The 23,790-nt window shown below is 61.6% G+C and overlaps 1 protein-coding gene across 2 annotated transcripts in view; it reads right to left on the bottom strand.

Annotated features, from left to right (window-relative positions):
• Positions 1-17,722, bottom strand: part of LOC101936876 (anoctamin-7-like) — a 29,860-nt gene extending 12,138 nt beyond the window's left edge. For both annotated transcript variants that reach the window (XM_042847321.2, XM_008177462.4), the window contains exons 1-15: positions 17,310-17,722; positions 14,985-15,084; positions 13,845-14,029; positions 12,622-12,729; positions 11,975-12,111; positions 8,962-9,019; positions 8,224-8,334; positions 7,645-7,810; positions 6,920-7,010; positions 5,853-5,949; positions 5,345-5,488; positions 3,834-3,971; positions 2,716-2,814; positions 1,747-1,849; positions 538-649 (exon numbers count right to left, since the gene is read on the bottom strand). In XM_042847321.2, coding sequence (XP_042703255.2) covers positions 538-649; positions 1,747-1,849; positions 2,716-2,814; positions 3,834-3,971; positions 5,345-5,488; positions 5,853-5,949; positions 6,920-7,010; positions 7,645-7,810; positions 8,224-8,334; positions 8,962-9,019; positions 11,975-12,111; positions 12,622-12,729; positions 13,845-14,029; positions 14,985-15,084; positions 17,310-17,441 — 1,781 coding nt within the window. In that variant the 5' untranslated portion in view covers positions 17,442-17,722. The remainder of the gene's footprint in view (positions 1-537; positions 650-1,746; positions 1,850-2,715; positions 2,815-3,833; positions 3,972-5,344; positions 5,489-5,852; positions 5,950-6,919; positions 7,011-7,644; positions 7,811-8,223; positions 8,335-8,961; positions 9,020-11,974; positions 12,112-12,621; positions 12,730-13,844; positions 14,030-14,984; positions 15,085-17,309) is intronic.
• Between the last annotated feature and the right edge of the window lie 6,068 nt (positions 17,723-23,790).

The following is a 23,790-nucleotide window of genomic DNA, read 5'->3' as shown; positions in this document are numbered from 1 at the left end:
TGAACTGGGGGATGGCAGGTGGCTCCAAGGGAGGGGGTTCCCCTCCCTAGGAAGGGGTGTCAAGAGTCAGCCACCCCTCCCCAGGACCTATCTCCATGGCCAGGTCATAATGGTGTTTGGAAGACACAGAATTAGGGGTAGAACAACATACCATACAGCCACCCAGCATGCTAACGTGTGCCATGCATAGCACACGCTGCCCTATAGGTCATGCATGTGCCGTGCACAGGCGCATGTGCCATCATGTGATATGCTTACAGCTCACGCAAGTGTGCATGCACCGTGTGCACTGTGCCACACACGCTGGGCACGTTTACTGGCGTCATTCGTGGCAGTGCAGTGGAACGCAGCATGGCCCAGGGACAGAACGTCTCTCGAGTGGCTGTAGCCTCCAGCTCTGCCCACGGAGCCGGTTCCCTTCTACACCGTTCCCCTCCCTCCCTGCCTCAGGGAGGCCCCGGGCCAGCCTGCCTCATGTGATCCCCCGTCACCCGGACCCCTCGCACACAGAGCCGGGAGCAGCACGCCGTCTCGCACCTGCCTTTGAAGAAGGCCACGTAGAAGGGGGAGGAGTAGAAGTTGACAAACTGGAAGATGAAGACTTTGAAGGTGAAGGCGTCCTCGTGCAGGGTCTGGGTCCGGTGCATCTCTGCGGAGGGGACACAAGGGAACAGCGTCAGCAAGTCACACACGGACACTGCCCAGCGGCCTCGGTAGCCAGTCAGCTCCCCAGGCCAGCAGGCATGAGGCTACGGGAGGGAGCGTCACTTTCTCTGCCACTGAGGACACCCCCTCCCCTCGCTTCACATCTGAGCCATCCCCAGCTCACATCAGCGCCTCCTGCTGATAGACCCGGGCCCAGACCCTTTCAGGATTTTTGCAACGGTTTCTGGTCACAGTTCTGCCATCAGGGCTGAGACGGGCACAGGACCAATACACGTCCACATGGAACCCACAGTTCAGGAGCCAGGGTGTTTGTCCCACTGTAGTGACTGGTCCGTGTAAGAGGGTATGCGTCTACTACTGCTGCTAGCTTATGGAGTTGCTCCTTTAGCTCAAGTGGGAAAGGCGCGTTTGGCGCTGAATGCCGCAGGTTCAATCCCCCTTGGCGACCGATGGTGGAAGGGCTGTTACACAGTCGGTGGCTGGGGGACTCGAAGGCCTATTGCATGAGGTTCTCTCTCCAGCAGGGCCCGTAATGACAGGGGCTCTCAGCTGGCCTGGCTGTACAGGCAGTCGCAGGAACGTTCGGTCCCAAGCAAAGCCCTGCACAGACCAGTGGAAAGTGCATCAGCCAATCACAAATTCCACACGCCCACTAGTGACCTCGGTGCGGGGCTTATCCCGGTAGGAGTGCCTACCTGGGTCCCGCAGAGCCAGCCCCCTCCTCCCACACAGGGGACGGGCCGAGGGCTCTGTAGCTGAATTGGCCTGGGATGGAGAAACCATATTTATTTCACCAGAGCTCGGATCTGTGATACTTGCCCTTCCCCGAGCCCCGCCGCTGCCCCCACCACCGCGTCTGCACAGCACCCAGAAGGTGGCCAAGGCCAGGACGTGCCAGACCTTTGCAGAGGTGCAGGGTGGCCCCCCAGAGCTCGCTTGAGGTGGCACCATCCAGCCCCAGAAGCCAGAGTAGCCATGCTCCTCCGGGGCTGGGCCGAGGCTGAGGGCTCTGCAGGACAGTGGGAGCAGCCCGGGGGACGTTCCAGCCGGGCGGCACTGCCAATGGCTTCTCCCACTCACCCCACCTGGTGAGCTTCTCCGCCAGGGAGGTGTAGACCTGGCTCATAAGGAGGATCAGTGCCAGGTTCACCAGGCTGCTGCTGATGTTCGCTATGTTCCCAGCCTGTAAAACAGCGAGGCAAGGAACGGGTGTCACGGAGTGTGGGGGACTCAGGGCCCTGCCCCCCCGGCGTCCCGCGATTCACCACGACTCTCAGCCAGCCAGCAAAGCAGAAGGTTTCTTTAGACGACAGGAATACAGGCACAGACAACAGGACCCCCAGTTAGGTCCATCTTGGGGTCCCAGGGCACCACAGGCCCCATGGGAGGTCAGAGCCCCGTCTGCCTCCCAGCCATGGCACCAGCCAGTTCTGAACTCTCTCTCCAGCCTTTGTTCAGTTTCCCAGGCCAAGGTGTCATCTGGCCTCTAACCCCTCCCTGGGTTCTCATGTTACATGCTCAGGTATTCTCCTTCGGGCAGTCTCCCATCCCCCAATGCAGACCATCCCAGCCACACTCCCCTGTCAGCATTCACAGACCACAGTAAGAACAGTCCCAGTTCGTCACAACGGGCTTCCCTTCCGCTGGGAGCTTCCTGAGTCTCACCCCTGGCTCCTAGCCAGCGCCAGCTCCCAAAGCAGGTCAGGGTCACGAGTCCCATTTTATAGATGGGGAAACTGAGGCAAAGAGCGGGGCAGTCACCTGCCCCAAGGCAGAGCCGGGAATAGAACCGGGTCTCCTGAGTCCCAGTGCAGTGCACCAGCCCCATAGCCCAGCTGAGCCCTGGCGTAGACCTTCTGGGTGGGCTCCTCTCCAGCGGCTGCACAGAGCTGGCCAGAGCCCCACCATTCGCAGCCGTAGGAGCTGCCATCAGCCAACATGCCCTCCCTAGCCAGGGGTCCAAGCAGGGTCCGTCACCCCAAGCACAGCCGGACCCCAGGGCTGTCCGGGAGGGGGGAGCTCTGAGTCCCCGCAGGGCACAGGACTCACCTGGGTCATGAGAATGGCGTTGCCCGTGTGATACATCACCACGCTGACGATGCCCCGGTACATGATCACGGAGACCAGGAAGATCATCACCACGCACAGCTGGAAGGGGGCAAGGGGAAGCCCAGGCATAAGCAGCGGGAGGGGGGTGGCCCGGCGCTGAACTTGGGGAGCGGACGGCAGGCGGAGCAGGGAGCGCCCCCAGCTGGACTGCTCCACCGTGCCAGCGAGGCGCAGGCTCCGAGCGTCCCGAACTGCCAACGCCCAGCCCCGGCCTGCCCTGGGCTCGATTCTCTCGTGGGGCTGGGAGAAGTGAGGAGTCTTGGGGGCCCGGGGCTGGTGTCAAACACGGGGGAGGTGTTAGCATCCCCATGTGGGTCTCGGCCCAGCTTTGGGGGACACCCTGACACTCCGCCAGGCCCCTTTGCCACACTCCTGGCGGAAGGAGCCCATCCGAGGCAACTGAAGGAGGACAGACGTCCCGTGGAGACAGGCAGTCCATCCTTCCCACCTGCGCCAGGGGCTCCTTTAACGCAGGGCATCCGGAGAGTGACCCCTGCTGGGGGAAGCTGGAAGTGACACCAGACCCAGGCGCTGTCCATTCTAATCACCGCCATTCTCTTTGCCACGCCTGTTAACGATCAAAGTCCAAACTGTGGGGCCTCCCTCGCAACGCGCCCATGCTTCCCAGCTCCGCCGGGGTCCCTGCACGCTACGCTGGGGGGGATCGGGGCGGGATAGGGAGCCCTGCGCGCCTAAGCTGCCCCAGGCCAGTGGGGCTTAAATTCACTACCACCACGTGGTGGCCATTGTGCTGGCTGGCATGAGATGAGTTTGCTAGGTCTCCGTCCCAACCAGAGAGGAAGGCTGGCCTGGGACAAGGCCCGGCTAGGAGGCAGCAGAGCATGTTCAGAGCCAGAAGTCTGAGCTCCTGCTAGCAGGAGAGGAGGGAAAAGGCCTGGGGACGGGAATTGCCATCGGCACTTTCCTTGCCCTGCTCCGGGGCCTTCGAGTTTGATCCCCAGCCAGATGGTTCAAAGAACAGGGCAGTGTCCCCCCCGGGCACGTCTCCACCTCTCCCGGGCAGGGGATGTCAGCCCAGGCCACGCCCTCCTCCTTACCATGATGACAATGGCCATGGAGCCCGTCAGGATGCGAGAGAGGCGGTCCCGCTTGGGGAAGTACGGCTCCTTCAGCCCCGTGATGGGGTTCTGCTCCATCCGCGGGGCCATGGCAGCGAACTCGGGCCTGGGCCGCTCCTGCAGGAAGGGAAACAGAGCCAGAGGGGGACTGGTGTGGTTCCCCCTCCCAGGGCATCCCCGCTGGGGAGAGAACAGGCTCTGCTGGACAGCTGGGCATCCGCAGGCATGCCCAGACCCTGCAACCCCCTGGACAAACTTTGCTGAATTAAGTGTAGGTATCGTGGGAGTTCCCAGCGTTACGACCGCCGGTGTTTGTGTCCTATTGTGGGAGGGCAAGTGACTGCTTTTCGGGGGAAACGGGGCTGATGCAAATGCTGGGAAGGTCCCGTGCTTCAGAGGACACTGTAAAAACAAGGGGCCAGACACGCTGAAGTAGTTTCCAATCTGCACTGGAGGAAAATTCCTTCCTGACCCCAAATATGGCGATCAGCTGAACCCCGAGCATGTGGGCAAGCCTCACCAGCCAGACACCCAGGAAAGAACGCTCTGTAGTAACTCAGATCTCACCCCATCTAACATCCCATCACAGGCCATTGGGCAGAAATCTCTAGGGGGCGACACCTACTCTGCAAGCTCTCCTTTCGGTGCATTGTCCTGCGCATCGCAGAGACCCAGAGAGGCTAAAGGGGGGACTCACACTCGGGGGGTGCTAGATCTGAGCACAAGCGGCGTGGAAATTGGGAGCCCAGGAGAACCCCCTAGGTGGGGCTGAAGGACTGATCACCAGCCAGAGCCCTGGTTCAAGTGGGGTGAGCTCTGCTCAGCTGTTTAGCACGTGTGCAGGTTCCTTTATTGGTTAATCGATTTTCTCGGCAATGCTTTTGCCGCACGAATCCATGTGCTTGCTGAGGGAGAGCTGGGTGGCGCCGTATAACTGCCGGCAATGCGCCGTTTGCAGCCTCTGGAGAGAAAGCAAAGTGCCAACGCTGGCCACCCGCCAGCCTGCTTTTCTGGGCAATAGCACAGCATAAGCAGGGGGCTGCACAGCCCGGAAATACCCCGGGCAGCAGGGAGAGAGACGCGGGTCTCCACCCAAGAGGGGGGACAGCTGGGAAGGAGAAGGGTGGGGGCCCTTGGTGGGCTATTGAGGGGGATACAGGTTCAGGTGCCACGAATGGTGCCACCTGCCAACCCAGTGCCACCGCTGGGGGAGTCGGTGCATCGCTGCGCCCGGCCCTGCTCCCGTGTCCAGGACTGGCACCAGTTAGTGGTTGGAGTCCTGAAGAGAAAGTCTCCTTAAACTCCTCTGGTCTGTGCCTGTGCTTTGGGGCAGGAGGTCTCGTTCCCTGCAGGGGGAGGCATGTATCTGGCCTCAGGGAGGAGAGGGAAGGATCCCCGACACACCCGCCCGCACCCATCCTGGCCAGCGAGGTGGCCTACAGCAGATGGGCAGAGCCAGCTGCGGTGGATGGATGGTTGTGGGAACCCACCTCCTCCTCTTGGAAGTCCATGCAGTCCCAGTGGTGAGCCAGCGTGGCGCTTTTCCTCTTCCAGTACTCCAGGAAGGTCACGGCCCAGAAGGACATGAAGACGCTGAAGAAAACGGTCCCGGGGTGATCAAACAGGTACCCGACCTGCAGGGGCACAGAGCAGAGGGGCCACACGGCCTCTTCACCAGACACAGAAGCCCTTTTCCCCTGCACATGCATTTACATCTTCACCGCCTCCATCTCACATCTCTAGCATTGCTCCCTACAGCGCCTCCTGCTGAGAGATGCTGGGACTGGAGTAGCCAGGGGCTCCCCTACAGTCAGAGCTCCCCCACTCCCCCCCCCAGCACAGCTCTGAGCAGCGTGAGCAGGGGGAGCTCCAAGGCTTTGTGGGCATCTGTGCAGGGAAAACCCCAAAAGTGGGGATTTCTCACTGCATCGAGCTGGGCCCCTTGGGCAGCAGGGTCTGGACCCTGTCTGCATTAGCCCCCAAGCAGCCTTCCCTTACCTTAGCCATGGGGCAGATCTCCGAGATGTTCCAGGTCTCACACGTGTCGCAGAGCGGACACATGAGGAACTGGCCTCCGCTCTCACAGATCTCCTGCCTGGGGGGAGCGAGCACAGGGCTGGGTTAGCAGGGTACGGCTCCTCAGGAGAAACACAGGGCTAGCACTTCACCAACCCCACACCCACTGCATACATGCACACGCATGCACAGGTCCTCACACGCACCGTCACATGTGCACGCACGTACACATACCAGCACATGCATGTGTCTGCTTCATCCCAGAGAGCACCTGTCCATCCATCTGTCCATCCATCCATCTATCCATCCAGCCATCCACCCACCCACCCGTCCATCCATCCATCTATCTATCCACCCACCCCTCCAGCCATTCACACACCCACACCCATCCATCCATCCGTCCACCCATCCATCTATCTATCCATCCAGTCAGCCATTCACACACACACCCGTCCATCCACCCATCCATCCCTCCATCCACCCACCCCTCTATCCATCTATCCACCCACCCCTCCAGCCATTCACACACCCACACCCGTCCATCCCTCCATCCACCCACCTGTCCATCTCTCCACACACCCACCCATCCAGTCATCCATCTGCCCAACTACCTATCATCTCCCCACCCGCCATCCAACAACCTATAATCCCCTCTCCCACCCACCCACCCACCCTTCTATCTAGTCACCACATATCAAAGCACCTCCCTGTGTCACCCCCTCCCTCCTTTCTTCTGGCAGTGGTGACCCTGGGGCTTTTGCTAGGCCTGGGAATGGAGAGTGATGGGAGCTGCTGGAGTAGCCCCTATAGCCCGCCCTCCCCCACAGGCCCTGCAAGAAGGCAGCACGGGGCCTTCGCAGCTTCCGGGCCACACACTGCAGTGAGGGCGGCTGGAGGCAGCCTGTGAATTCCTGCGTCTGAGGGCTGGATGTCGGGGGGGGGGGGGGGGCATCTGGGGATAGGGGGAAGGGTAGGAAGGCAGCTGTCTTCCTCACACACACCATGTGTCCCCCCCCCACACGCTCCCAACCCCAGCCCCACAGACTCACGCTGGCGTGTTGGTTCCCATGGCAACCAGGCCTGCGAGGAAGACCACGGTGCCCACGGCCGCAGCAGGGAGGAGCCAGGCTGTGTAGAAGCCTGCAGAAGGGACAGGCACATGAGACCAGCCCCCACAGGGCGACACCGGGCACAGGAGACCCCCTCCCTCCCCTCTCCATCAAGGGTGGGGCACCAAGACTCCTGGGTTCTACCCCTGGGGCTGATGCCCCGTGTGGCTTGGGGCAAGTCCCTCCCTCATCTGTGCCTCAGTTTCCTCAGCTGTAAAATGCGGACAATGATCCCGCCCCACCTGGCAGGCTGGGGGCAGGACTAAGGCACTCGCAGACCTTCCCATGGCACCTCGCTCGCTCTCTTTCACCCCACGCCCGCCCACGCCCCTGTGAAGCAGGAGCACAGGGCACCAGGGCAGCATCCACGTGGCACTACTGGCACTTAGCGGCAGCACCAAGGGAAAGAACCAGGAGACCTGCCCACGTGGTTCTGCCCCACGGCCCTTTCCATACCAGTCAGGGTGCTGGGAGTCTGCCTCTGCCGGCCAGGACACGGAGAGCCCTGGGCGGTGCCACCAGGCAGCACAGGATGGGGGAGCCCCTGGGGCTCTGTGTGTCCAGCAGGCTCCAGGAAGAATCCCCTGGATTCCCGGGACACTGCACCAGGGGCGCCAGGGGACGGTTGGGCAGAGGCGGACAGAAGGGAGGAGGTGGGCTCTCACCCAGCCAGGCGAAGTAGATGGCAATCTTCTCCCCGAAGTACTGGCGGATGTGATCCAGTGGCTGGTACCGGTACCAGCAGCCCCACTGGGCCCAGAAGCGGTAGAGGACTTGGCGAGGGTTCAGGGCTTCATCGGGGACCTCAGACTCAGGCGTCTCGAAGGGGCCCTGGGTCAAGGCAACAGAGAGGGAGACGGGTCGGCCACCTGCACAGCAAGGGGCGACCGCGGATGGGGCAGGGTCTCTGTGGTGCCCAGGGGCAGGGCTGCCAACGGCTGTCTGGGACCCCCGCCTAGTGCCAGCTGAATGGCTGCTGTGACCAACCAGGACCTGCAGAGCCAGCAGCTGCCCCCCCAGTACCTCCCATATCCCAACTCCGGTGGGATGTTTCTCTCCCAGGCCCCCCATATCCCAGTTTGGAGAGATGTCTCTCTCCCAGGTCCTCCCCCCATCCCAGCTCCGGAGGGACATCTCTCTCCCAGGCCCCCTGCCCCATCCCAGCTCCGGAGGGACATCTCTCTCCCAGGCCCCCCAGCCCATCCCAGCTCCGGAGGGACAGCAGCCCATCCGACGGCCCCTACCTCGTGCAGCGGGAAGGCAGCGGTGTACACCCGCTCGTTCAGCAGCCGGTTGATCCCGATCTCGGCGCGTTTCCGCTTCCCGTAGACGGTGCGAGCCAGGATCTCATAGACCTGCCGACCCAAGGGGCGCGGCACCGTCAGCAAAGTCCACCCTCGCCGGGGCTTGTGCGGAGCAGGAACCCAGCAAGCCCCGGCTGGGCGCAGCCCTGTGGAGCTCACACCCCTGGACCTTGCACCAGAGCCTTGGGACACTAACGAGAGCCTTTGCATTGACCTATCTGGCCCAGCCCCCAGGGCAGGAGCTGCCCACGGCTCTGATGCCCCCACATTCCCCTTGGCCCGTGCTAGATGCAGGGCAGAGGGAGCCTTCCTGACCCTTCCCCAGGCAATCAGCCGTGCCCTGAAGCCTGAGATTGGATTCGAACACACATCGCTGGTTCTAGCGTTTCCCACCAGCTGTGGGGCCCGCGGAGGCTGAAGCACAGAGCTGGGCCCGAAACCATGAAGGGGGAATCTGAGTTGGGGTTTCCACACAGGGAGGCTGGATCTGGGGGGTTAAATCAGCCCATTAGAGAGCTGGGGGATTTCGATCTGGCCTCCCGCCACGTGATGGGTCCGTGGAGCTGCCTCTAGGGCAACGGGGTTAATTACGGACGCGGGCAGAGCATGGCTGGGGCAGAGCAGTGCTGGGAGGGGGCCAGGCCCCTGAGGTCCCCAGGCTCCCCCCACCCTACTTACGATGCGATGTCTCTGGGTGTTGCTGAAGTAGGAGTCCCGGGAGTCGCTGCCCAGGAACCTGTGGGGGATAAACAACAAACAGCCCCGCTGCGGTCGGGCCAGGGGAGGAGAGAGCAAGGATGGTGCTGCCTGGCGGGCTTGGTCCCTGGGCCTGGGGTCCCCGCCACCTGGCAGGCCTAGGCGTCCGGTTTTCGACGGGAACGTCCAGTTGAAAAGGGAAACTGGCAGCGTCCGGTCAGCACAGCTGACTGGGCACTCACAGTCCAGTTCCCTGCAGTAACCGGCCTCTGCCACTGGGGGGCGGGAAGAGCAGCTGCTGCTGGAGCCTGGAGGAGCGAGAACCGGCTGCTCCCGGACCAGGCTCCAAAGCAGGTACCAGCGCCGTGGGGTGGGGGGCTGTTAACCTCTCTGCCCCACACACCCCGCTGTGCCCCCATTTCCCCAGACCCTCACTCCAGGACCCCCCTCCCCGCCCCGCTGTGCCCCCATTTCCACAGCCCCTCACTCCAGGACCCCCCTCCCCGCCCCGCTGTGCCCCTATTTCCACAGCCCCTCACTCCAGGACCCCCCTCCCCGCCCCGCTGTGCCCCGATTTCCCCAGCCCCTCACTCCAGGACCCCCCTCCCCGCCCCACTGCCCCCATTTCCCTACTCCAGCCCCTTGCCCTGGGGACTGACCCCTGCCGTGCCCCAATTTCCCCAGCCCCTCACTCCAGGGACCCCCCTCCCCGCCCCGCTGTGCCCCCATTTCCCTACTCCAGCCCCTTGCCCTGGGGACTGACCCCTGCCGTGCCCCGATTTCCCCAGCCCCTCACTCCAGGGACCCCCCTCCCTGCCCCGCTGTGCCCCGATTTCCCCAGCCCTTCACTCCAGGGACCCCCCTCCCAGCCCTGCTGTGCCCCCATTTCCCCAGCCCCTCACTCCAGGACCCTCCTCCCCGCCCCACTGTGCCCCCATTTCCCCAGACCCTCACTCCAGGACCCCCTTCCCCGCCCCACTGTGCCCCCATTTCCCTACTCCAGCCCCTTGCCCTGGGGACTGACCCCTGCCGTGCCCCGATTTCCCCAGCCCCTCACTCCAGGGACCTCCCTCCCCGCCCCGCTGTGCCCCCATTTCCCTACTCCAGCCCCTTGCCCTGGGGACTGACCCCTGCCGTGCCCCGATTTCCCCAGCCCCTCACTCCAGGGACCCCCCTCCCCGCCCCGCTCTGCCCCCATTTCCCCAGACCCTCACTCCAGGACCCCCCTCCCTGCCCCACTGTGCCCCCATTTCCACAGCCCTTCACTCCAGGACCCCCCTCCCCGCCCTGCTGTGCCCCCATTTCCACAGCCCCTCACTCCAGGACCCCCCTCTCCACCCCGCTGTGCCCCCATTTCCCCAGCCCCTCACTCCAGGGACCCCCCTCCCCGCCCTGCTGTGCCCCCATTTCCCCAGCCCCTCACTCCAGGGACCCCCCTCCCCGCCCCGCTGTGCCCCCATTTCCCCAGCCCCTCACTCCAGGGACCCCCCTCCCCACCCCACTGTGCCCCCATTTCCACAGCCCTTCACTCCAGGGACCCCCCTCCCCGCCCCGCTGTGCCTCGATTGGGCAGCCTCCTCCTGGCCCGGCTCTGCGGACAGCAGTTGAGTCCTAGGGGAGGGGGGAGCGATCAATGGGGGCAGGGGTGCAGAGCGAGTGACGGGGGGGGCACACTACGGGGGGGGGCTCAAAGGAAGAGGTGGGGCAGGGGCAGGGCCTCGGGGAAGGGGCGGGGCAGGGTGTTCGGTTTTCAGGGATTCGAAATTAGCAACGCCTCTAGCAGCGCCAGGGCCGAGCTGGGAGCCATGAACTCAGGGGGCTCTGCGAGGTGTTGGCCTTGCTCCAGCGCCCTCGAGAGGGTCACACGGCAATGCCTGGTCTCATCCGTGCAGGGTTTATTCCGGGCCTGTCACCGGGTATCTGAGCGCGTTCCCGAGGGCGGGAGGTGCCATGAGTAGCAGGAAGGGTGGCCCAGGGGTCAGGGCGGCAGCCCGGGACTCGGGAGGCCTGGGTTCAAATCCCTGCTCTGCCACAGACTCCCTGTGTGACCCTGGGCATGTCCCTCAGTGTCTCTGGGCTCCTGGCCCGACAGGGCTGCCAACTCCGGCCAGGCTCCCAGGGGACGAGGCTGAACCCAGTCAAGACAGGGAACTGCTCAGATACTGTGGTAATGGACCCGGGGCCAAGAACCTGTGAGTCACCCAACCCCCGACGGGACGGTCCACTCCTGCCCCTCCCAGGTAGCCCGGAGGGTGACACACAGCAGGGAATGGAGCCTCAAGGGGAGCAGCTGGGCATGAGACGGCATGACCAGGCCAGCACGTGCTGAGAGGTGGGAAACGGCTGCACGGGGCAGCCGCTGCCTCTGAAAGCCCTTCCAGTCGCCTTCGCGAGTGGCATCGTCAGCTGGTTCAAAGCCTCTCTGGCGGCTTCCCTGCACAATCAGCCCAGGAGGTGAGAGCTGGAGTTAATTTCCTGGCAATGCTTCCCGCTCCCCCCACCCATTGAAATTCAGGCTGGGATCTGCCCACCCCCCGGGTTACTTGACTCCAAACCCAGCTGCATCGAGGGCTGGAAAATCTCTTCCACTGAGATGGGCACCAGAGATCGATTGTTCTCGCCATCCCACTGCGGCACGACGGACAGTCAGCGCTCGGAGCAGGCCTGGGGGTCAGGGCTCAGGCGCATCAGCAGAGCTGGGGGGCAGCACCGGGGGTGGGGCCGATGGGCAGGACAGAGCCCATGTGGCTCGGCACATAACTATACAATGGTATCGGTCTGGCGCAGGGGGGCCGCGGGTCGGGATTGAGGGGCACCGGCAGAGCAATTGTGGGGGAAGCTATCAATTGTATGAACACCACATTCACCCACCAGCAGGTGCCTGGCGAGTTTCCCGCACAGCATTGCTGGACAGGAACTCGCGGGCACCGGCGGGGGGAGAGTCCCTCAGCCCTAGCCCATTGGGAGCAGCTGCCCCTCCCCAGCCCAGACTCACTTGTCCAGCTTGGACCTGCGGAAGGCGCAGGTGTAATAGTCGGCCGGCTTGTTGGGGACGTGCTGCTGCAGGGCGTTGGGGATGCAGAGCCTCCGCAGGACCTCGGCGGAGCTGTTCCGGTCCGGGTTGGGCTGGGCCTGCGGTCGGCAGAGAGAGCGTCAGGGCAGGGGGTGGTCAGGGGAACCTCCCAGACCGACAGTCGCCTCCGGGCGGAGATGGGGCCAGTCCCCCCACTACTTCCTACACACAGGGAGGCCTAGCAGAGCTGGGGGGGCTGGGATAGCAGGGGGCTGCAGGTCGGGGTTGAGGGGCGCTGGCAGAGCTGGGGGGGCTGGGATAACAGGGGGTTGCGGATCAGGATTGAGGGGCGCTGGCAGAGCTGGGGGGAGCCCAGGCCTGAGATAGCAGGGGGCTGCGGGTCAGGGTTGAGGGGCGCTGGCAGAGCTGGGGGGGCTGGGATAACAGGGGTCTGCGGGTCAGGGTTGAGGGGCGCTGGCAGAGCTGGGGAGAGCCCAGAGCTGGGCTAGCAGGGGGCTGCGGGTTGGGATTGAGGGGGGCTGGCAGAGCTGGGTGGGAGGCACCCTCCCCCAGCAAAGGGCAATGGGGGGGCTGGTAGGAGAGACCCCGCCCCGCCAGGGCACACAGACCTGCAGGGGTGCTCGCATGCACAGCTCCTCGGCATAGTACACCAGCACGTCCCACGGGGCGCTCAGCTTCAGGTAGTGGATGGTCTTCCGCTCGCTCAGCGTCTCCTCCTGGGGGGGAAGCAGGAGGGGGCTGAACACGGAGCCCCCAGGGGGGCAGAGCTGCCATGTGCCAGTGTCCAGGGGCAGCTCCAGGCCAGGGCCTGTAGAGCAGGGATGGGAGACACAGCCCTGGGGTCAGGCAGGGGACAGCCGCCTTCTCCCTGACTGCCGCGTCCTGGGGCCAGCAAGGCCTCGAGATCCTCCCAATGCACCGTCACCCCAATCAGCCGCAGCCAGGCCTGGCTGGAGCCGGGAGGGACGTGGTGGGGGGTCTGGGGGCGATGGGATGCAGCAGGGGCCTGGACCCAGTGGGGGAGGGATGGAGTGGGGGGCTGGGGCTCGGAGGGGGGGACACTGCGGGGGATCAGGCCTGGAGAGGGGAGGGCCACGGCGGGGGCCTGGGGCCCGGAGGTGGAGGGACATGCCAGGGGCCTTGAGTTGCCAGGCGGAACACCCAGCCACAAAGGGACCCTGGTGACTCCGGTCGGCGGCGCAGCAGGGGCCCGGGGCTAAGGCAGGCTCCCTGCCTGCCCAGAATTCACACGGCCGCCAGGTCCCTGCGGCTCCTAGGCGCATGGGCGGCCAGGGAGGCTCCGCGCGCTGTCCCCGCCCCTAGTGCTGGTTCTGCAGCTCCCATTGGCTGGGAACCACGATGAACCCTGCAGCCCCTTCCCGCACCCAAACGCCCTCCCACAGCCCGCACCCCAACCCCCTACCCCAGCCCAGAGCCCCCTCCTGCACCCCAAACCCCTCATCCCCAGCCCAAAGCCTGCACCCCCAGCCAGAGTCCTCAACTCCCCTCCCCCGCACCCCAACCCCCTGCCCCAGCCCAGTGAAAGTGAATGACGATGGGAGAGAGCAAGTGATGGAGGGAGGGGGGATGGAGCGAGTGGGGGCGGGGCCTTGGAGAAAGGGTGGGGCATGGGTGGGGCCTCGGAGAAGGGGCGAGGATGTTGGGTTTGTGTGATTAGAAAGTTGGCAACCCGACGTGGCAGGGACCTGGGGGGTGGGGGAGGGACATGACGGGGACCTGGGGCCCGGGGCCCAGGAGGGAGGAGGGATGCGGCGGGACCAGAGAGGGGAGGCACATGGCAGGGGCCCACGATATAAGTCTCCCCTCTCACCTTCTCCATCAGCAGCCCGGCATTTCTCAGGTTGTTGAGGAACTTCCTCTTCCAATGCTCGTGGTGCCCGCGTGGCCGGTCGTCTCTGGCCTCAGGGGCTGCCTCCCTGCTGCCCTCGTGGGAAGCCAACTTCCCCCTCCTCTTCTTCGGGGGGCGCCTCTTCTCCTCCCAGACCAGCACGAAGTCTGCAGGGGCAAAGGGGAGGGGGCTGCGGTCCGGCCCTGCAGCGGTCCAGGGGCTGGGAGCCTCTCGCAGGGCCAGGGAGCAGCAGAGAAACTCACCGAGATAATAAAGCACCCAGACCACGCACAGGGAGACGGGGGGACAGCAGCCCTAGGCCCCTAGAGTGTGGGTGGTGGGCCACACACGCCACCACCGCCCCCTGCTGGAGGGAACATCAGCCCCGCTCTGGCACATGCAGCCCACCAGCTGGGGCGCCTCACCGCTAGCCTCAGCAGAGATTCCCTGGGCACTGCAGCGGGCGTGGCCTCGGGCCCTGCAGCAGGACGCCCGCAGGCTGTCTGAGCTGGCGAACGGGAAGCCCCTGCAGCCCACAGGTGTGAGCAGGGCACCGGGGAGGGAGGGAGCATCATTAACGGAGCCAAGCAAGGGGCTTTGGGTCATTTCATGACTGCTCTGGACAATGTCCGTTAGCCAATGGAACCCTCTGCCACATGATGCTGCCGAGGAAAAGAGATTTAGGGAGCATATGTTCGCAGAGCAAGGAGGGTCATGGGGCTGGGACGCAGGAGATGGAGGGCCACTTCTTGGCTCCGCTACTGACCCCCTGGGTGTCCTTGGGAGAGTCACTTGCTCTTTGTGCCTCTGTCTGGGGCAACGAGCATCTCTGTGCCCAGCCCCCAGAACAGCCCGGGAGGCCCATTGGCAGTTGGCACAATGCAAAAGAGCTCCAAGGCTGCTCTAGGGCAGACCGCAGAGGGCAATGACGTAGGGTGGCTTAGAGACACCCGGGTCCCCGTCCTGGGCTGCACCGGGCCCGGCTCACACAGCCAGAGAAGGCCCTGCCTGGGTCCATGCCTGCGGGGCTATTCAAAGAGCCTGGGCTGGCAGCGAGCGCTCCTCCCAGACAGGGGGCCTGGGAAGCTGCCGAGGCACAGGGCAGGGCAAGGGGGCGCTCACCGATCTTGGTTTGCCCATCTCGGAAGTAGTTGCCCCTGAGGTTGGGGCTGTAGCCTTCGTCACTGTGCACGTCGATGGGATCGTCCTCTTCCTCTTCATCCTGTGGCCAGGAAACAAACGAGACAGAGGGGCAGGGGAGGCGTGATGGGATCAGAGAAGAACCACGTGGCTCCCACGCCCCGGGCCAGCCTCGGCCCCGTGCCCAAGCTCAGATTCGTTGTGTCCGTGTGGGGGAGCTGAGGAATGTGTCAGTGCTCGGGAAACCGAGAAGAGGAACCTAGAGCCAGCTAGGCTGCTTCACCCCACGGCCCTGGCGGCGCCCCTCAATCCTGACCTGCAGCCCCCCACTATCCCAGCCCTGGGCTCACACACACACAGCCCTGCTGGTGCCCCTCAATCCCGACCTGCAGCCCTCAGCTATCCCAGCCCTGGGCTCACCCCTCACCCCCCCCACACAGCCCCCCGCTATCCCAGCCCTGGGCTCACTCCCCTCCAGCCCTGCTGGTGCCCCTCAGTCCTGACCTGCAGCCCCCTGCTATCCCAGCCCCAGACTCCCCGCGGCCACGGTTCTGCAGATGCGCTACAGAACACCAGCTATCCTCAAGGCCAAACCTTCGCCTCACTTACCGCTCTGGGCCTGTTCGGAGGCCCCCCCCGCCCGACTCCATTAGCTCCAGGAGAAACCAGCACCCAGAACGAGCCAGAAACCAGGCTCTGCCGGGGACTGCCACCCAGGGTTGGGCTCAACTCGGGCAGCCCCTGAGCTGCAAGGACCCCCCAGATCTCTCCTCCTCGAACCCCCACTCCTGCCCGTTAAGCCAGGCCAGTGGCTGAAACGGCCCCGGTAACTGACCGCGGGAGCTTTGCACAGGCCTCGCCCAGAGCAGCAGCAGACTCGGCCTAGACTCAGAGCCGCGGTTCTCGGCCTATTAACCATTGTGGGCTGCAGCCACCCAACACAGTCACGACCTGTACGCCCTGAGGATGGGATCCGGGCTGCAGCTGGTGCTGATGGGCTGAGAACCGCTGGCCTAGAGAGGGGCCCGAGCTGGGACTAGAAACCCACCTGCACCAGGCCAGCGGCTGGGCTGGGCCTCTGTGTCTGGAATGACGGAGGGGAAGGGGAGGGTTGGATTACAGGGGGTTGGGCAGCTCCCCTCTGCCCCCCCGAACTCCTGACGGGATTCGCTCATGAAGGCGGGTCCCAGAGGTCGGGGACATGGGAAGTCCCAGCCGGGCTAGGCTGGAACACGGGCGGGGCCGTTTCGCTGCCCTCCAGAGGGGCACTGCGGGGCGCGAACTGTTTCTGTTGGAGCTCCCAGTCTTTAGCTGGAGCAGAGGCTCCTTGGGGCCAGGGGTGCCCTGAGCCAGGGAGGACAGAGGGATCCCTGCTCCAGCCCCGCACACGCCTGTCTGTCTGTCCATCCGCTGTGAAAAGAGTAGAGTCTGCAAACCGAATGTGCACGGGGGGCTCACCGCTCCCAGCTCAGACCCCAGGCCCACAGAGGCCTTTGGGGACAAGGGGGGAGCTGGCAATGCCCCCCCACATCCTGGGCTGGGGGCCCTCGTGGGAATCAGAGCTGCTGGCTTCCAAATAGCGATCTAGGGGGTCTCTCATCTATTGCACGCACCGCTCAGGGTGACCCGTCGGCTCTAGTAACTGCAAGGCAGCAATCCTGCAAGGGCCACAAGTGAAATGAGTTTGTCGGTCTCAGCTTAGTCTTTCGCCAGTGTTGGGCACCGGCCAGGAAACGATACACACTTTGGCCAGAGGCGCCTGGCACTGGGAGAGCTCGGGGTGGGTGGAGCGGGCGGGGCGGGGCTGCAGACTGGGACGGTGGGATGTTGGCAGAGCGGTGAGTTGGGGGCACAGAGCCGGAGTAGCAGGGGATTTTCACAAAGCAAATCCACCTGGTTTTCTCCACACCTGACCGTGTTCTGCCGGGGGGCGTGGGGGCTGGGCTGCGTGGGCATCGGATACCAGGTGTTTTTCTCACGAGCGCAGGCAAGATTTTTTTAAAACACGGACGAAACCAACTGCACTCCCCACCTCCCCCTGCCGTGGAACACCTGAGAATACCCCTCCCCCAATCACAACCAGCCCCCTAGCCTGGCAAACACCCCCAATCCCCACCACTAGCCACACTGCCAGGGCAAGGCCGGGGTGGCTGAGCTCCAGGAATGCCCGGGCCCGATTCTGCTCTCCCGCCCTTGACGTCAGCGGCATTCGCTGGGCCTCAGGAAGAACAGACCCCAGACCCCTCTCTCTGCAGCAGCCCGGCCGGCCCCTGGTAGCCGCTCCCCCGTGTGCCCCCTCGTACTCACGAAGCCGGCGTAGGGCACCCCGTTGTAGACGGTGCCGGAGGAGCCGCTGGACAGGCGGGAGCGGCTCTTGTCCAGGGCGATGAGCAGGCTGGTGTCCTGAGCGCCTCCCTCCGACCCCTTCTTCCGGAACATGGTGCTGAGTCTGCGATGCCACCCTCAGGACCCTGCTGCCATGGCCCCCCCAGGGGACCAGAGCAATAGGACCCAGCAGCGATTGCTACCCCTAAAGGGGAGCCATCGGGGGCCTGGGCTCCAGCCCCAGGGCTGCACTGAGCAGCGTGGGGGGGCCGTGCAGACTCTACTCCAGGAGCCCCTGTTCAAAGCATCCCTGCGCCTGGAGGTGGGTGAGAGGTGATGGCAGCATCGTAATTCCTAGTGAACCAGCAGCTGCGATGGGATTCCCCCCCCCGCCCTCTGTGCACGCCCCCGCGACGGAGCTGCCAGGGGAACTGGGTCCAGCAGCAGCCTGGCGGTAGCTGGTAATTATAGAGCTCCAATCAGTGCAGGATGTAGGCGCTGCTGCTGGAGGAGGAGACTGGAGTCCTGGGAGATGTGTGCAGGAGAGAGGGGAGATGGATGCAGCTTTTCTATGCCAGGCAGAGAGCAGCGGATGCAGACCCGCTCCGGTGTGGGGCTGAGGTGTCTCTGGGCCCCACATGACACAGCGGGTCAATGGCAGTGAATTGCACGGCAGGGCGGGAAGGGCTGATGTAAGAGAGAATTACACAGCCAAAGGATTAAGGGCTTGTCCCCCTTCTACGTGTGGGAGGCAGCAGCACCTAGTGGTTAGAGCTGCGCTCAACTACCTGGTGCCACAACAGCACCAGCTTGGAACAGCGTCGTCCCCCCTGTCCACACAGGATCCCAAAGCGCTGCACACGCTTGATGAATCAAGCCGCACAATCCCTCTCCCCGGGAGGCAGAATCCTCCCCGCTTCACAGATGGGGAAACCGAGGCACAGAGCAGGCACCCACATTCATGGCAGGAATTGAACTCTGACCTCCTGATTCCCAGGCCAGTGCTCTAACTGCACGGCTACGTGTCTCTCGCTCTAGCCGGGGGCTGATTACTAGCCCGAAAAGCCACGAAGCTACAAGCCCAGGGGAAGCCAAAAGTAAGATTCCCTCCTCCCCCGCAGCAAGGGAATGAATTTTAACCCCCCAGTTCACTTTGCTGCGTTTCTGCCCTTTCTTGACGGTTTTGGCCATTTTGTGCAAGGAAAAGAGACGCGTCGGTTTCGGTTTCGGCCGTAGCCACATCACTGGCGCTTCCAGGCTCTCCTGCGGCAGGTCAGAGCTGCCGTCTGTGAGCCGGGTGTTTTAGAAACGCAGCCTCCATGGGAATCCCGGTCCATGCGCCTTGGGGCTCAGCAGCCGTAATCCTCAGGCCCTTACAAGGCTTGGGCCCAGCCCGGTCAGACGGCAGCGTGGAATGGGGCGCTCTGCAGAGGATGCTATTAGTGGAATGACGTCAGTTACAGTTCTTGCAAGCATCTCTGGCCTCTCAAGTCTGCGCAAAGTCCTAGTCCCCAGTGGAAAGAGACATTAAATATTAAAGACGCCTCCATGAAAAACACAGAGAGAGAGAGAGAGAAGCCTCTGAAACCAACAGCAGAAGCAGCCGCTTCTAAACCCAGGGAGGGAGAAGCAGAGGAATTTTAGCCTCCCAACAGTGGATGAATGAATCTATTCCCCTTCCCGCGCTCTTGGTCCCCTGTGCCGACGCTCTCCTGCACCTTGAGGAGAAGACATGAACCAGGGTTCGCTTCTGGGCCCTGGCACCACGCACGAGGCTTTGCACCCGGCCCGGGCTCTGCTCGACAGCAAAGGAGCTGACGTGCTCACGTGACGGGGAGGCAATGGAAGGCTCCGGGGCGGCACACGGCCGGGAGACGCAGAGATCTGCAGCGACCCAGGCTGACGATCTCAGTTTGGTGGCCAGGTTGAGCTGGCTTTGGGCCCAACTAAAGAATGAGGTGGCCGCGCTCGGGCCGCACCCTGCAGTGTCTGGATAAAAGGCTCCTCCACATGGTCTGGCTCGGCCTCGGGAGTAGGCCGAGATTGAGGGGCATCGGCAGAGCTGTGCGGGGGGATCCCGGGCTGGACCAGCTGGTGGAGCTCTGGGTTGTGATTCAGGTGCATTGGCACAGCTGGCGAGGGGTCCAGGACTGGAAGAGCAGGGGTGGGGTGTGGGGGGCGGGGGTCAGGACTGGCACGGCACTGGGGGTGGCTGCAGGTTGGGTGCATCGGCAGTGTCTGGGCTCCATCATCCCAAGGCGAGGGGCAGGGCTCTGATTTTGATCGCTGTGATCACAAAGGTCCCAGTCAAAGCCACGGCAGCTCTGGGCCAGCTGTTCCCGCGCACGTCGCGTCTCCAGGGCTGCAGGCCTCGGTGGGATCGCACACAGCCGGCTAATTGGGGACACATCCTGCGTCTCTGTCCAACACCCGACAGATCTGTCGCCCGTATTCCTCGCTGCTGCTTCCCTAGCTGCCGAGCCCCTTGGATATGGGACCAGTGAACAACCTACCCCCCGAGCTGCCACCTCCTGCTACTCTGCTCCCCACCGATGCCACGCAGCGGGCAAAGCACCTGTGATGCACGCCCAGTCCTCCCCCTGGGAATGATCCCTGGGGTGCCCCAACACCTGGGAAGGATCCGCAGGAGTGGTGGGTGGGCCAAGCTGGCAGGCAGGTGCCAGCACATGGGCAGGATCCAAATTCAGCTCCGGAGCATCCCAGCCTGGCAGAGGCCACCAAGGCTGGAGGAGGGTGGCCCTGTGCCAGTCCAGCTTCCCCTCTATTGAGACTGGGGGCAGAGGAAGCGTGGCTGCAAGGGAAAGCGCTGCAGAGCCAGGCCTGACTAGGGAGAGACAGAGTAATGGGGAGGGATGGATCCGGAGCGTGGCGGATCCTGAGCGTGGGTTCAGTTCGGATCCTGCTGCCCACGGATCAGCCCCGCCAGTGCTCAGAGAAAGCCCTTTACACACGATTGGCCAGAGCCGCCCGCCCCCCTGGGAAGCACAGAGCATCAGCCCCTGCTCACAGATGGGGAAACTGAGGCACGGAGAGGGGAAGTGGCTCGTCCACGTTCAGACAGCCAGTCAGTGGCAGAGCTGGGAACAGAACCAGGAGCCCCCGGCTCCCTGTCTCACTACAAAGCCAGCCTGGCCCCACGTGTCTCGTCCAAATCTCTCCAGTGTGCTCCGTGGGCTGGAAATCCTCCTCCAAGAGTCTTTCTTGAGGAATGGGGGCCCAGAGGGCTGCTACGACCAGCGCTGGCCACAACCTGGCAGGACAGAGGGGTCTGAGAAAACAGGAGTCTGGGGACGGTAGCGAACATCCAGGGCCTTGCTGTTTCTGTTAGCAGGAGAAATGGACGATACCGGTCAGGTATTGCTTTGGTGAAATCCTGTTTATTTACACAGTCCTGCTCCCTTGGACACAGGCAGGACTTTTGCTCGGAAAGCCCCAAGTCTGAGCCCTCAATCAGTTCCGTGCTCAAGGAGCGCTGTCTCTCTGCTCCTTCTCCAGGCCACATTCAGGACTGCTTCCCTTACTGTCTGCCAGATTTCTCACCTTACTCGTGCACACAGCATGCCAAGCAATACCCCAGCAACTGCGTTCTTACCAGGCTCAGGGAAGCCCCTCAGATCACATGGCTTAACCCTGCTCAGGCTTTGCCACGCAGACCAGTGCCTTGGACAGTAGCCTCCTATTACTTCTAACTATCACTCCATAACAGGGCATTTAATTGCTCCTCCTATTTTGTCTGAGAGAAGGGTATTTAGTGCACACGTCGGCTTTAACCAGGCTTGTGATGGTCTTTAGATGAAAGACCTACTTGATGGTGGCCACTGATTTGAGTGCTCCCAACCTCTAGAGAGAGGTTGGCTTGAGCTTGGCTCCACCTCCCAGCAAAGACTCCTGGGTCGAGGGATCTTCCTTGTCTGCCTCTCATCATGGTCCCAGAAAACCAGGACAGAATGAAGGTCTCGGCCTCCATTCTCCGCTCTCCATGCTGTGACAGGCCCCAGCCCGTCTCCAATACAGGACGGCGGAGATCTCCAGGCCAGTGGAGACACGCAGAGAAAGATGCTCATGTTTCTCTCTTAGATAGAGGCCCTGGGCCTGCACTGATTCTCTCCTGCCAGCTGCTGTGGGGAGTGGAGGGCTGGCGCGGAGGGTGGAGGGGCAGGGGGCGTTATTGCCCGTGCAGTTTCCATAGGGTGCGTCTGTCTCTGCGGATCCTAGCGCCGTGCTGCACGCCAAGGGGCTGCGGCTGTGACCCCAGAGTACAGAGGTGGGGCTGAGGGGCAGACGTCAGAGCAAAAACTCCCCAGCAAGGTCATTCTGGGGCTTTCCCCATCCCCTCAAACTGGCCTGTTCGACCTGCTGTGACGTTATTGATATAATCTGGGACCATATAGATCATTGTTGCAACCAAGGTCCTGTAGTGGCACGCAAATCTTGTATAAAGGGGGTCAAATGGGGTGTCTAAGACAAGGTTACGGTTTACTGGTTATGATTATGCTGTCTATATGTGTGTATCACTTTTGTAGTTGAAGTTATGAATATTGGCTCTATACTGTCTGTATTTCAAACTTATGCTATGCTGCTGGGTGACATCCCAGACAAACTGGTGTTAGCTCTGCCTAGCCTGCTTGATGGCCCATTAAGGACCATCAGCTATACAATGGACCCATTGAGAGAAGGCAGATACGCCTTGTAACTCAGCAAAGTATGCAGGGACTGGCCCATGTGACTCTAGACTCCATGTTGCTGTAATTTTCCACAGTAAGAACAAAGAGGTGTTCTTACACCTGGAAAAGACTATATAAGGCCGATGCCTCATCTCCATCTTGTCTTCAATCCTGCTTCATACCTCTGGAGGAACTTTGCTACAAGCTGAAGCTTTGAACAAAGGACTGAGGACCCATCCCAGCGGGGGGATGTATTCCAGAGACTTGATTTGAACCTGCAGTTTATTCCATCGCTGCTGCAAGCCTGAACCAAGAACTTTGCCATTACTGTATGTAATTGATTCCATTTAACCAATTCTAACTCTCATCTCTATCTTTTTCCTTTTATGAATAAACCTTTAGATTTTAGATTCTAAAGGATTGGCAACAGCGTGATTTGTGGGTAAGATCTGATTTGTATATTGACCTGGGTCTGGGGCTTGGTCCTTTGGGATCAGGAGAACCTTTTTCTTTTACTGGGGTATTGGTTTTCATAACCATTTGTCCCCATAACGAGTGGTACTGGTGGTAATACTGGGAAACTGGAGTGTCTAAGGAGATTGCTTGTGAGACTTGCAGTTAGCCAGTGGGGTGAGACTGAAGTCCTCTTAGTCTGGCTGGTTTGGTTTGCCTTAGAGGTGGAAAAAACCCCAGCCTTGGGCTGTAACTGCCCTATTTGAGCAATTTGTCCTGAGTTGGCACTCTCAGTTGGGTTCCGCCAGAACCGCATTGTCACAGTGGCGTAGTCGTGCTTGGATCCACAGAACCAGGTCAATTAAGCTTTGGATCAGAACCCCACGTTATCCAAATTTGAATTTTGGGATTGAGAGTTTGGTTGGTTAAAGAGCAGTTGCAATTGGTGAGCAAAGAGCATATGAGGGCCTTGACAAAAAAGCCCTGAAAGATTTGTGTTCAGAAAAGGGGATAAGCTTTAGAAAGAAAGCTACAAATCAAGAACTGAGAGAGCTGTTAATGGCCAGTGATCAGAAGGCAGAAGCAATTGAAAAGCAAAAGGCAGCAAGTAAACTTCAACTTGAACATGAACAAAGACTGGCAGAAATTCGATTGCAGGAACTAGAAGCTGAGGCAAAAGTGCAAAGATTTCAGCTCCAAGTCAGAAAAGCAAGGGAAGAAAAGCAGAAATTGTATCCTCTTGAAAGTCCGGTTTATAACAATGTTGGTATGTTGTATAACTCTGAGCAGTTGTCTGGGTGTAACCAAATGTACCCCAATTCTGCCACCTTTTATGTAAATGCTTTTACTGTGTGTTCAGTAACGGGTGGCTCCATAACTGGTGCCAATGCTCTGTATGGGAGTGGTAATGAAAAATTCACAGAGAATGTAAAAGTCAATGGTAAAAGCTGTGTAGGGCAAATTATGGCTTCTAACATCACTCTTGTTAAAGCAGATCTTGTCAAAGAGGAAGATTATTTACCAAATCAGAGTGTGAATGTTGTAGTCCTCTATGAGTTTACTGTCCGTGTGCCTTTAGCCAGAATCCACCTTGAATGGAATGGGGCTAAGCATGAAGTTATAGCTGGGGTAAGGAAGTTATTGCCTAAGGATCTTTTGATTGGGGAAAATGTTAAAGCTTTGTTCAGTCCAGGTGGTCAGTCACAGGACAGGAATGATCTTAAACCTGTGTCTATTGTGGGCAATGATTTGCCTGGGGAGGGTTGCTCCAAAGGTTTGTCTGAGAAGAGCTATTTGTCGGTAAATGAAGTTTCTGAATGTCGGTC

The sequence above is a fragment of the Chrysemys picta genome, chromosome 21 (assembly GCF_011386835.1).
Source record: "Chrysemys picta bellii isolate R12L10 chromosome 21, ASM1138683v2, whole genome shotgun sequence".
NCBI lineage: Eukaryota > Metazoa > Chordata > Testudines > Emydidae > Chrysemys > Chrysemys picta.
This window is presented reverse-complemented; position numbering and strand designations above follow the sequence as displayed.